Raw genomic sequence first — 12,797 nt, 5'->3', positions numbered from 1 at the left:
AATATAATTAAATAAAATCTGCTTTATGTTCACCTTAGGCTCATGCTGGTTTATAATGTGGCAGTCAAAGGAGACTTGCCGCATTCAATCATTGTATCCTGCTATGCCAGAAAACAACACAATTGTCCATTCCGTTTCATCTATTCTATTCCGAGCTATCACGCATACCGTGGCATATGATAAGCAGTCAAGATGCAGGCCACTCGGCTGTCGATAATAAATTGATAAATTGATCCTATCGCAGGCGGACGGTTGGCGCCGATTTGCTAAACTAAGGTTGGTCGAGTATCAGCTTGCCAGATGCCAAAAAAAAACAAATAATCGTACAAGAACTCCAGAATTATCGTATTTCAGGGTAAACGCTTATACATTCAAATGCAGACTGCAGCGGACCAAGATCTGCTCCCTGGAACTGTGGAATCACTTTATTAGTTTGGGTACATTTGTTGGCTCGTAAAAACTGAACTGGCCACTTATAAAAACTGGCCAATAAAATAGTAAACGTCTGTTCTAACGGAGTATAAGTGCATGTACAGAGATGCTCAAGGCTTTTCAGGGCCATTTCAAGCAGCAAAACATGAAACACTCCTTTTGGAGTCTCCCAATGACGTAATATTTACAGCATAAATTCGGAAGAGGGCTTCAGAGGGCCTTCGTTTAATAATTCGTTTTCTACAGTAACAACACCATCTGCTGTTCAAGTGCAGTCATGTCAAGGGAAGTCTCTTTAGCATTGTGTGCATTTTGTATTTCTGTGTTGGTTTGTATATCTGTATATAGTGTTGGATTAACACACACACACACACACACACACACACACAATTCAGAGATGGTCTGTTAAGGTTACTTTAATTCCATTTTAGAACATTGATTTCAAGCTCAATGATTCCACAGATTTTACATGTACAATATCTTAGTATTCACAAAATAATAAAAATAATAACAAAAACTACAGTAAGTTAAAAAAAGAAGTCAAAAACAGAAAAATGCAAGAGCAAAAGTATTTATTCACAACTAATAAAGAAATAAATTGGTGGTGTTAATAATCCAAAAAATATGGTATGGAAGGGAAATGAAAATAAAAACGTGTACGATATGAAAATGTAAAAGCTTAAAAATGTTTACAAAGGCATTTTGCATTTTACCAGATTTTTCTTCGTGCAAACATATTACGTTGTAGATACACTGTTCTAGCAATGAATAATAAAGAAATGACTACTGAAAACAGCAAGATTGTCTATAACAAGAAGTGGTCTCACAGGAAATAAAAATGAGTTGATCTTTTTAGAAAAGCAGGGCTCAGTTTTCACATTGGACTTTTGGTTGTCTAAGCCTCCAAGTAATTTACAAAAGGCTGAAGTGAATGAACTATATAAAATAACTTGTGGGCTTCAACCTAAAAGGGAACGAGTGGAAGGTCACATATTTTTGGCCATTGGCAGTTTGTGGAAATATCCTCCATGTGTTAAATGTACCAAAATATGCTTCAGTGCTAAAAGTCTATGGCCAAATGCTCAGTGGAATTTCCCTTCACTTTATATCTCAAAGGTTGCATGGCTTCGAATATTCATCCTTAAATATCATCTCAGTAAAGCAAGAGGTCTCATTGCATTCAGCATTTAGGTAGAACTGCTATACTGTATTTCTGGCTATGCAGTGACATTTGCCCAAATATAAAGTACTCTTCTCACAAAATGGAGGCCTTTTCACTGCCTCTGTGCGCTGTGAGAGACAATGTTTGGATATGTGGGTGACAAGTGAATGGTTGAGCCGCGCGTGTGTGTTTGTGTGTGTGCGGTGAGAGGGTGTGTAAGAACACAGCATTGTTCAGCAGAGGCTGTGCTGGGACGAGGCTTGGAGGGCTCGCAGGGAACCAGAAAACTGAGCCCGTTTCCATTGGCAAGCAAACACACTGACCACTGTATACACAGGAAGACAACCACTAGCACTAGAAAACTGGCAGATTGGAATTCACAGCAAAATATCTTACAGTTCTTAAGTCTTAAGTCTTATGAGTGAGGACTGATAAAGCAGTTCCCCACAGGCCAGCCCTCTGTCCAGGTGTGCTTGCTTCCTTCTGGCTTCTGTGACCAGGGTCCAATTCAAGAACCAGTCCAGGGACGTCAGAACAAGAATGCTTGTGCTTTCCAGTAGAGAAAAAACCCAAACGACTGCAGGTCACTGCAGCGGAATGTACCATTACTACTACTTCCTGGCTTGCTTGGTTCTTTGTAAGACATAAAAAAAAGGTTCAGGACAAAAAAAAAAAAAAAAAACCCCAAAAGAAAACCAACAGCTATTGTGGTTAGTTCTGTCAGTCACATTATCACCATTAAACAGCACCAAAACGTTGATTCTATGTGCATTTTAAAAAGGAAAAATATAGGCATTTTTCCACGTCTGGATTCCATTTCAGCCGCTTCCCTTTCTCAGGTGAAAAACGAGGGGAAAGTCAGATGCCCCTTTCCCGCTCTGTGTGTTTGGCTCCATCTGTGCCATCCTCGACTGCCTTAAAGTGGTGACTGGAACCCTGAACCCAAGTGTAGGCTCGACAGCATTCCGTGTCCAGTTCACATTTAACGTGCACGCAAGTGCTCACAATTCAAGTGAAGTCAACAGCACATTATCACAAAATAATCAGTGGCAGTACACTTAGATGGCGAAACCCTACGGAGATACAGAGCCAGAGACGCATTAGACTAACACAACAGATCACTGGTCCCAGGCGTTAAGTGTTACCCTGCTGAAGCGAATACGAAACACGGTAATTGGAACATCATCACGCCAGTGTAATGATACACATATGCCCATGGTGAACTGAAATACAAACAAAAAACATGATGTCACAAAAAAACAAAAACAATGCTTTCACTGGTCGCCTGAGTGGCAATCTGGCCAAAAGGTTTCTATACGTTCATTACTGTACATCATAAACAGAACCCGTTAATTAACCCTGAACTCTATGTCCACATCTTCCTGAAGAGAATTGTGCGATATACATCTGAAGCAAGGAAAAAACGCATTTATCTTATATTTATTCCCTTCCAGCACGTTTAGTCAAGCAGCAATCATTCAAGATTGGCTTGGTTTCCTTCATCCTGTTAGAATACTAGGACATAATTTCAGTATCTCATCTCTTCTTCATATCTGGAGACAACGGTGGGTAATAACTGCCAATACCAGCTCACTGCAATTGCAGTGTCACTTCTGTGTTTGCCACACAGTTGCTTTCAGAATAAAATGTTAAGTGTGGATCAATGCAGAAAGTAAAAGGAATGGATTTAAAAAGTGTTTAACTGTTGCTATGGAGGTAAATGAAGGGCAAGCTGAAATCCCAGCTCATTTTAAAGCTTGACACACAAGAATTGATTACATTAATTAGATGCCATTTTCAGCCTCAAGGCCAACTGGCTTATCACCATTTTTATGCAAGGTTCACATAAGAATAAAATGCATTATTTTCAGCATAGATTCAAAGCGGTCTGCACCCTGAACAGAAGATAAAATACAAGGATCTTTCCGGTCTACATTGAAGTCATACATTTCTAGGTCAGATGAAACCCAGATTAAACCCAATTGAAAATCAATGCAACATCTGTTATTAGTAAACATAGTGGTCTGTTTCTTCAAAAAAATATTAAACACACTCTTATACACAATTTCACACTTTTAAAGAAGTGGTTGTCTGGAGTAAACGTGAAGGTGTGTGAAACTTCAAAAATCAAGGTCCATCACAGGTCACTGGCCTGTTTCCCCTCCATGTTTGTCCAGTATCATCTTCAAAGTACACAAACCCTCTAGGGCCAGAATGCAAGAAGAAGACATCCAGGAAGCCACAAACATTTAGGATAACTGTACAGTAAAACGAGGCTTCCCCCTGGTGGAGAGAACTGACCTTTCCAACGCCGCAAATGTTCTACTAGATTTCCTTTCTGTCTTAACATAGACCTGCCGTAAATAGGGGTTTCAGGTACAGGGAATTGAAATATTTACAGTACATAACATAAGCACGTTCAATTTCAGTCTTCTCTTTCTGAAGTGATTTGTGCATCAACAATAATAAGGAAATGACTCAAAAGACTGGGTGCCCTGTGTCAAAGCCGTGCGAGGACTTCGACAACATGACAGATGGTTTGGGGAAGGGGTAGGGGTGAGGAGGTCCTGGAGGTTGTAGATCTCCAAACTGGTCTTTGAGGATTCGCACAAGCCAACAGCCTTTATTGTACTTCTGAGTCGTCGGGTTCTGGCCGGTTGGTGGCAAGGTATTTCGCCCTCATGCTCGAGGTGTACTGCAGGGGGTTAGAGAGAAAGACAAAACAAACAAAACACAAATGGGTGTACACCATCAAAACTCCATAACAAAGGAGTTTATGTCTGACATTTATGTTTGAAATTTGGCCTTCAGCAATTTCCCCAAGCTAAACTAGACTAAGGAGGGCTAGCCAATACTGTGATCGCGATATTTAAATTCGAAGTTAAGAACATTAACCACTTGTGCAAATACCTTTTTTTAACCCTTATTCTAGCGTTTCTCCCAATTTGGAATGGCCAATAGTGTTTGCATCAACACAATATCCCCTGTGAGTTCAAGGCATACAATCATTGTGTCTTTTGAGGAGTACCAGTGGCGCCTCACTCCACTGCGGTGCACCGGCTGAACTGAGCAGCCCCCATGCAGGAGAGCTGAAAAACTGGCACAGGCACCAGACCAACCAGGGACTCCCTGCAAACCCAATCCCTTCGTCCATCACTTCCTAGTGCCAACAGCCATTATGGGCCACCCCTTTGGCGTCCTGGCCACAGTTGGCACTGATACATTCATCATTCAGTTCTGGATTGTGTGCGCCACTGCAGGAAGAGCTGATGCTTTAGCCGGACACCCCATTCAGAAGGAAACAAACCCCATATCAATAGAAAATTGCATATACTAGCCAAATTTGATACTTAAAAAAAAAAAAAAATAGATCGCAGAAACTGTCCAGCTCTTCATATCAACTGACATCAAGGTCAACTTGCTTCCAGTTCATTGCAGTGACAGCACAACAGTACAGCAAAACAGCAGTGGTGCAATATGTGCAAACCTTTGACATCATGCAGGGTTCTGTGCTTTAAATAATAAAGGTTAGTTTGTCATACATTCTCCGAGCATTAATGTAGAGCAGAATGCTTCCCAGTGAGCTGCCATTTTATCACAACATCAAAAGAGGAGGTCTGGCAGAGGGGCCTGGCGAAGGATGTGCACAGGTTACAGATGGACACAAACACAGATAAAACACTCAGAGTCATTTGGACAGCCTGATATGAAAAACAGAGAAATCCACCTTTTTACACATTGGATCTCACAACAGGAACAAAGTCTCCAAAAGTTGTGAGAGTGGCAAGATTCCTTTGACAGTGATTTGAAAGGTCTGCCTAAATCTGACGTAGCATGCTGTACCGGTAGATGTGAAGCAAGGCTTTTGTTTCTACACGTAAACGGGCCACAGGGGCGACAGAGGTAGAGGGGTGAAAATGAAGAAAATGGCTGTTCGGCACAGTTGAAAGATAGTATGCCATCCAAAATCACTCCTTTCACACCCAACCCATAGTGTGCCCCGGAGGTATCCATCTCCGTAGCAACCGCAAGCACCATTTTGTATTAAGAGAGCCAACAGTGAAGACAGGTCAGGTAGAGGTCTGGTATATGACTTCATCATTTACTTCATCTTTACAAGTGTGCAATAAGTCCAACATTTTCCATGAGAAAACAGAACACTTATGCTGATGAAATGAGAGGAGGTTTTTCACTTAAAGAGAGTAGCCTGGCTAAAAATCACATATGTTTACGATATGTTGTTCTCAATTCTGTCACGTGTCAGCCTAATTTATTTGCTGATGCGTTTCCAAGTGTCCACCAGAAGAAGAGCTCTTTCTAGAGCTTCTTCCAAAATGATGGCAGTGTTGCAGGGGTTTCTCTTGTCAAATTGGCCCAAATGACTTAGTAGAGGGAACAAAACACAAATGGTGTAGTAGTTACACAAGGGGAAACTTCATTACAGAAGCTTTTTCAATTTGAAAATAATACAGACTTGTCTGAGCATAATGTTTTCCCCTGTAAGCAATGGATTAACAACATTTTTTAACCCTTATTCTAGTATTTACAAAAAAATCAGTGTGGCTAACCAGCTCCCTGCTTCCCAGGAAGAAAGACTGGATTAAGGCCCACCAAACATTTTGACATTGGTCGGCTGTCGAACCATGTCTCTCATGGAGGTCCATATGATGATGACTAGCAAGTCAAAAATTAAAGTTGTTTTGAGGTTGGAAAATCGATGAGTACAAAACACTGATCTAATATAGGCAGAAAAGTGGTTGAGTCATGACTCATCATCGATCAACCTTGTAACCACGATACAGATCGGCATTTGGGGGAGCTCAGTACCTAGTGCCCACGGACACTACTGAAACAAACGAAATTAAAGGGAAAAAAGAAAGTTGACAGCATGAGCCAAGAAGACTGAGTGTGAGTGGATATACACCGCAACTTTAAAAGTATACGCATAAATTGCTGATATACTGATTAATCAATGGAAATGTTAACACCTGCATTCTTGGAAACAGCTGGCAAGTTAATTAATTAATTAATTAATTAATTAATTATCCTAACCTGCTTATCCTGAAAAGGGTCGCAGCGGGGCTGGAGCCGATCCCAGCATACATTGGGCGAAAGGCAGGAATACACCCTGGACAGGTCGCCAGTCCATTGCAGGGCACACACACCATTCACTCCCACACTCATACCTATGGGCAATTTAGACTCTCCAATCAGCCTAACCTGCATGTCTTTGGACTGTTGGAGGAAACCGGAGTACCCGGAGGAGACCCACGGAAACACAGGGAGAACATGCAAACTCCACACAGAGATGGAGTTTTATTATAGTATTATATTATTATTATATTATAATATTATAGTCCTGATGATTGTACTAATTGTTTGTTACCATTATTGTTGTCAACTGACTACTTTAAACTGACAACACACCTTGACTAAATGGTGCAAATCTTTTATTGCCTCAGGCCTCAAGAATTGTTATTGCAAGCACCTTTGTGACTCAATACAGTTCACTTTCAGGTCAGTTGGAGCATTCCTGCCAGAATCACAGCAGGTTTAGAAGTTCAGAGTTCACGAGGAGGACATCGAACAGTGGACGAAGAATGACTAATCAACAAAACAATGTTCCAGCGGCCGGTATCTGTTTCCTGTTGAGTAGAACCACAACAAAAGCAGCGAAAGAGCCAAGGATGATGAATAACACAATGGCAGCAACACGGGAACAACAAGGGAAAAAGTGCACAAATATACCAGAAGCTGCTGAGGCATAGTGAAAAGGAATTTACAGACACCATCCACAGATGTCTATTCATTCGTTCATTGCTTGTTTGTTAGCAGTATCGCTTGCACTGCATTACTGTTATCGCGTGCGTCGCGTGCGTCGTGTGCCTTTGAGCCATTTTACCAGAAACCTATGCGTCCACCATTTTTAAAGCAATCATCCATCCATAGAGATCAACCACACTATGGTAAGAAGTATCTGGTCAGAAAAAAATACGTTCATATGTTTTTAAATGCTCCATATTGTAGGCCTTTGAGCAAGAATTTTGCAGGCTTAGCGATAATTGTACCCACGATTTCAGAAGTGGGGTGCCCCAGGAAAATGTGTAAAGGGTAACACCATACACAACAGTACTTAAAAGAGAAAAAAAAATGGATAGTAGGTTTTGAAAGATAATTAGACAGCATGAAGCTGGTTAACGAACCATGAAAGTCTTATAAATTACCCTGTGGTCTTAGTTAAGACAGATTAAGAGGTTAACATGACTAAAGAAAGGAAAGAACAAAAAACATTTGATTTGAGATGCCAAGCAAAAATGACCTTTAAAATAAACAACTAACCAAAAATGGCACAACTTTGCCATAAAAAGATAAAAATAACAAATTTAAGCCATCATAATAAAAGAAAGATCATAAAATTGTTTTTGACTTTCATAGATGGCAGCTGGACTCGTTTGCCTCAGGATAGTAGCGTAATAGCATCATCAGAGAGACAGAGAGGGAGTGAGATAGACTCAGAGAGACAGAGGGAGAGAGAGAAAGAAAATAAACAGGAACATAAGGAGATACCCTACATGTGAAGTACTGACTGGAGAAGAGGACATGTGGATGCTGCCCGTAGGTCAGAACGTAGCAGCACTGGGGTGAGGGAGGGTGAGACTGGGGTTAGAGCAGGACACTCCTGTTTAGTAGGGGGAGGGGGGTGTAGACTCTGACAGTGGAACAGTGGAAGATAGGACGTGGTGGTGGTGGTGGTGGTGGTAGTGGGGGGTGTTTTCAGTACCTGTTAGAATAGCGGACGCTGTTACCAATGCGCTCTTGCGCGAGCCGAGGGCTTTGACTGCCAGCTGTGGTGGCTGTTACCGTCCATGGCAGTCAAAGACAACTGTGTGGGTTTGCAGAAAAGAAAACGACAAAAGTATAGAGAAAATACACAGGGCAGCCTCCGAGTGCGGCATGGTACATAGACACAGTGCAGGGAAGATGCACAAGGCCACTTTGACGCTAAGAGTCATCAAAAAAAGACAACAGAGTGGGAAGGAGGAGGGAGATGGGAAGTCAACAGAGGAAAGTAGAGCTTTCAGAAAAGGAAGAGTGTGAAGCGGTTAGGATTCAGCAAACAATTTACAACAAGCTTGGACCCCGGTGCTTAGATATAACACAATAAACAGACTAAAGAAAATGCAGTCCTCAAAGTGTACTCCAGAATGCTATGTGGCACATTCATTCATCGATAAGTACCGTGAACATAAACATTGTCCCAGATTTTCAGCCAGGCATAGAGGATGCCTGTGTCTTCACCGATAAACTTATAACATGGCGGTAAGTAATAACACTCGCAATCGGCCAAGGCATCTCCACAAAGAGAAAATATTGTTAAAAAGAAGAGCAAACTGCATTGTGATGCAGGGTTTCTACAGCAAAATGAGGGTATACTTTAAAAAATAAAGAAAAGCACACTGCAGGAGAGGTAGAGCTATCAGTGAGGAGCGGTAGTCTTCCAATAGTGCCTCTGCAAACCACTGTGCAGAGAGAACTGCATACGCTTCATGAGAATTAAAAAGGGGAAATTCAAAGAGAATATTATCTTACAGTAAAAAAAAAAGGATTCTTGACTTAGATATCTCTCTGTCACGGTCTGTGTATATGTGTGCGGACATGTGCGAGTGTGTACGGGGCAATTAAAAAAGAAAAAAATACCGTGGCAAAATGAGGATTTCTTTTGTTTCTTAAACCAAGGCTGCCAAAATGACCCGGGGAGAGAGCAGATCAAAGAGCGAGCAGAGAGTGGAGACTTACAGTGGGCGGAGGGGACTCCCTGCCAATCAGAGGGGTGTTCTCACACCGGGGGTTCTGAAAGTTTGCGTTCTGGCTCCTGCGTCACAATGTAGAAACGAGAGACTCAGTTACGCCGGCCTGACGCCAAGCCTTCACGCCGCGCCCGACTGGCCAGGTTACGAGGCCCCGCCCGCGCCCTGCCACCCCCTGACACACAGCTGTTGGGATCTGGCACAGCGGGAGAGGGGCAGCTGCCCCAGCCCGGGGCAATATCCCTTCACCCTGCTACACCACGGATTAGCACCTGTCCCTGCGCTCCTAGCCTAGCATGCCGTGTCTCCTGTCTAAAATGTTGCCCTGCACATTCAAAAGCCTGGATTCTTTAAGTGTGAGCTCAGGTGTGTCTGCCACCATTAAATAGGAGTGCATTTATCTAGTCATTTCTCAGCGTACAGTTCTACGTCTTGAGCAGGTTGGCAGACAAATGTCTTTGGAGACAATCCACGATCCCTTTCATGTGAGGGAACCTGTTATGGCATTTCCCAGCGTAAATAGATGCCTCGATAACAACTGAGCCTTTAAGCAGAGTGAGGGGTTCATGCAAATGTTGTGTGTAAACACTTGACAATTTTACCGTGCATGGTTGTGTTCCAAAAAGAATACATTAAAAATACATGCACTTATCAACTGTCAAGATGCCATTGAAAATATCTCTTTCAAAGTATTTAAAGTGACTATTATTGTATGAAACTGCATTTCACAGCTCTGTGGTTTAAATCCTTCCGGGGTGAAACTAACTCTGGTGGCTTATAGTGTATATGTTTCTGGCACTGAAATACTTTTCTGACACCGGAAGTGAATTCACCCTCACCGACAGAACCGAATAAGCTCTGCGTCACAACATAGTCACTTTAAGCAGAAGCGTGTGCCTCCTGGCTGGGGTGGGGTGGGGTGGGTTGGGGTGTGCTGTGTGTGAGTCGGACCCCGCGGGGGTCGGTTGTGACGTCTGTCTGAGGTCATGCAGGGTGCGCGTGGGGGGGCAGCGGCAGAGGGCGACAGACTGCGTGTGGCTGACTCACATGTACTCTGTGACGGGGGCATTGCTGACAGTGTGTGCAGCGGCAGGGATGCTGGCCTCACTACCGTAGCTGCTGCCGCAGCTGTACAGACTAGGCATGTGAACGCGGTACAGGTTATCGTGAGTCTGCCGGGTGCCGTGAGCCACGGACTCCTCCTCTCCGTCCTCCTCATTCCTTCAAGACCAAGAAAACAGCAGAGTGAAACACAGCCAGTAGGGGGGCGCCTTCCTTCCCACAAGAAAAAAAATCACATCATGCACAGACCCAAGCTCACCCCACCCAGGCACAAGGCGATGGAGACGGCAGGTTTTCTGCGTAAGCTATTCATCCTTCCATTTCACCATTATAGAAAGTCAAATAGAGAATAACATGCATTTATATGTTATTTCAGAGCTTGGACAAGCTTTAGCATCTAATGGCAAGGAGTGAAGCTTAGCTTGGCCAAAGCAACATTGCTTTTTCTGAACAGGCAACCAAAGAGGAATTTATTTTCATAATTACTGCACTTAAGGTCTTGGTTCTTTTTATCCGTGCATTAATCTCTGAATGGTGCAGGAGAAGGGCACTGTGGGAAAATAAACGATTCACATAATAAAAATGTGTCAGGCAAAAATGGTGTTTTATCCATTTTCCCCTCTGACAAAAATGGGTAAATTATCAAAAATGTAAAATAAAATGGAAACAAAAAGTCTTAGGATGAGAGTAGATTTGGAGGCCAGTTAGTACCTACTGCTGAGTTTTAAATGCTGTTGTCAGATGTTGCTACAAAGGACCCCACCTCTTGAGAACAAACATATCCTTATCACTTGTCCAACTGCCATACGATTCCAGACGATGTTTGTGTTTATTTAGGCAAACTCAGTCAAAATAGAAGGTCAGAATCGGGTCAATCAGATCTTTAGCCTTCACTGGCCTGTCTTCTTTACTGTTCCTTCAAATGAACTGTTGTTAAATGGTGGTTATACATTTCAATGTTCTGCTTGGATTATGGTATTATACAGTACATTTATTATGCTGTAAAACTTACAGTATAGTTTCACAATGGTTTAATATCTTCCTAAGCCTTTTATGACAAAATCAAATGTACAATAAATCCACAAAATGTATGACTATTTCAAAGGGGAAAAACTTTGACAGTTTCTCCCTGAATTAATAGATTAAAACAATTGCCAAGCATATTATATGCCTACAATTACAAAATATCAAAGTTAAAATAAAATAGAGAAATAAATAAAGGTACATTAATTTACACAGGCAGTTCCATAAGGGAACACATAAAACTGATTTGTTTCATCCCTTTCTCTCCTGCAGGAATCAATCTCTCAGCTTTGTTCTGCCTGAAAACGATAAGTGTCCAGGGACCTGTCAAGCTGTAATGTATGCCAGTTTCTTTAATAAATCCTCTTCATCTGTAGACCTCGTACAATTAGAAGACAAATGGTATGAAATTACATACTTGAGCAGCCAGCTGTGTCTTAAGAAAAAGTCCTTTAATGGACAATTTATTATGCAGTAGCAGCGTCTGGAGAGACATAACTCATAACATCAGAATCCTGCACTTCTAAAATCTTATTTTTTGAAAGTCCTACGGTATTTTATTTAATTTTATTTTTTTAAGCACTTGGTGTCACAGCACTACAAAAAGTTAATCATCGCTCTTGTCCCCTCAGAATTTTTACTGCCAAATAATTCACTGGGCGGTGCACTATTCAGCAAAAGCACAAAAAAAGTAGTGTTTGATAACTACAGAAATATTCCAGCAGAGGGCAGTGTGCCTTTTCAAAGATGCTTCAGAGTAAGGAGCTGCTAGGGCGCTCAGACAAAAGCCAGCGATTACATATGAGGCAGAAGAAAGGCACTTGCATGCACATACACACACACACACACACACACACACAAACACACACGCCAGAAGCATCCTTCCAGTGCTCAACGACAACCATCTTCTCCTTTGTGCCTCAGAGAGGAGATGTGTATAGCTCTCCATACAGCAGTAGTTCAGCAGTGTGTACTGCGCCTTGCATGTTCTCCATGGACGCCCTGCTCCACTCTGTGCGTACGGGCAGAAGATGGCAGTGGCAGGAAAGGCAGAAGCAGAACACTGGAAGCCCAGGAGCTAACCTCACGCCCGCACTGCGCAAGCGCGTGAGACACAGGAGAGTGCCGAGCGAGGTGCCGAGCTCACAAAAAAGGTTCTGACATTCCGTCTGGACCTTCAGAATCAAAATCAGAGATGTAGACGACCGGTTTAAATCACTGTGTAAGGAATCTCTCCTCATCAAAACTGAACAGGCCCTGTATTCACTTGGCCGTCCAAATTATTCCGAGAATATATGAGGTAGTCCCAC

General features: G+C 42.4%; 1 protein-coding gene across 2 annotated transcripts in view; it reads right to left on the bottom strand.

The window, feature by feature from the left end:
* Window positions 1-832: 832 nt before the first annotated feature.
* Window positions 833-12,797, bottom strand: part of ttyh3b (tweety family member 3b) — a 75,094-nt gene continuing 63,129 nt past the window's right edge. The window contains exons 12-14 of one of the 2 annotated variants that reach the window (XM_061231703.1): window positions 10,450-10,623; window positions 9,392-9,467; window positions 833-4,289 (exon numbers count right to left, since the gene is read on the bottom strand). In XM_061231703.1, coding sequence (XP_061087687.1) covers window positions 4,218-4,289; window positions 9,392-9,467; window positions 10,450-10,623 — 322 coding nt within the window. In that variant the 3' untranslated portion in view covers window positions 833-4,217. The remainder of the gene's footprint in view (window positions 4,290-9,391; window positions 9,468-10,449; window positions 10,624-12,797) is intronic. The other variant, XM_061231704.1, reaches the window with a different exon arrangement.

Source organism: Conger conger, chromosome 2, assembly GCF_963514075.1.
Source record: "Conger conger chromosome 2, fConCon1.1, whole genome shotgun sequence".
NCBI lineage: Eukaryota > Metazoa > Chordata > Actinopteri > Anguilliformes > Congridae > Conger > Conger conger.
This window is presented reverse-complemented; position numbering and strand designations above follow the sequence as displayed.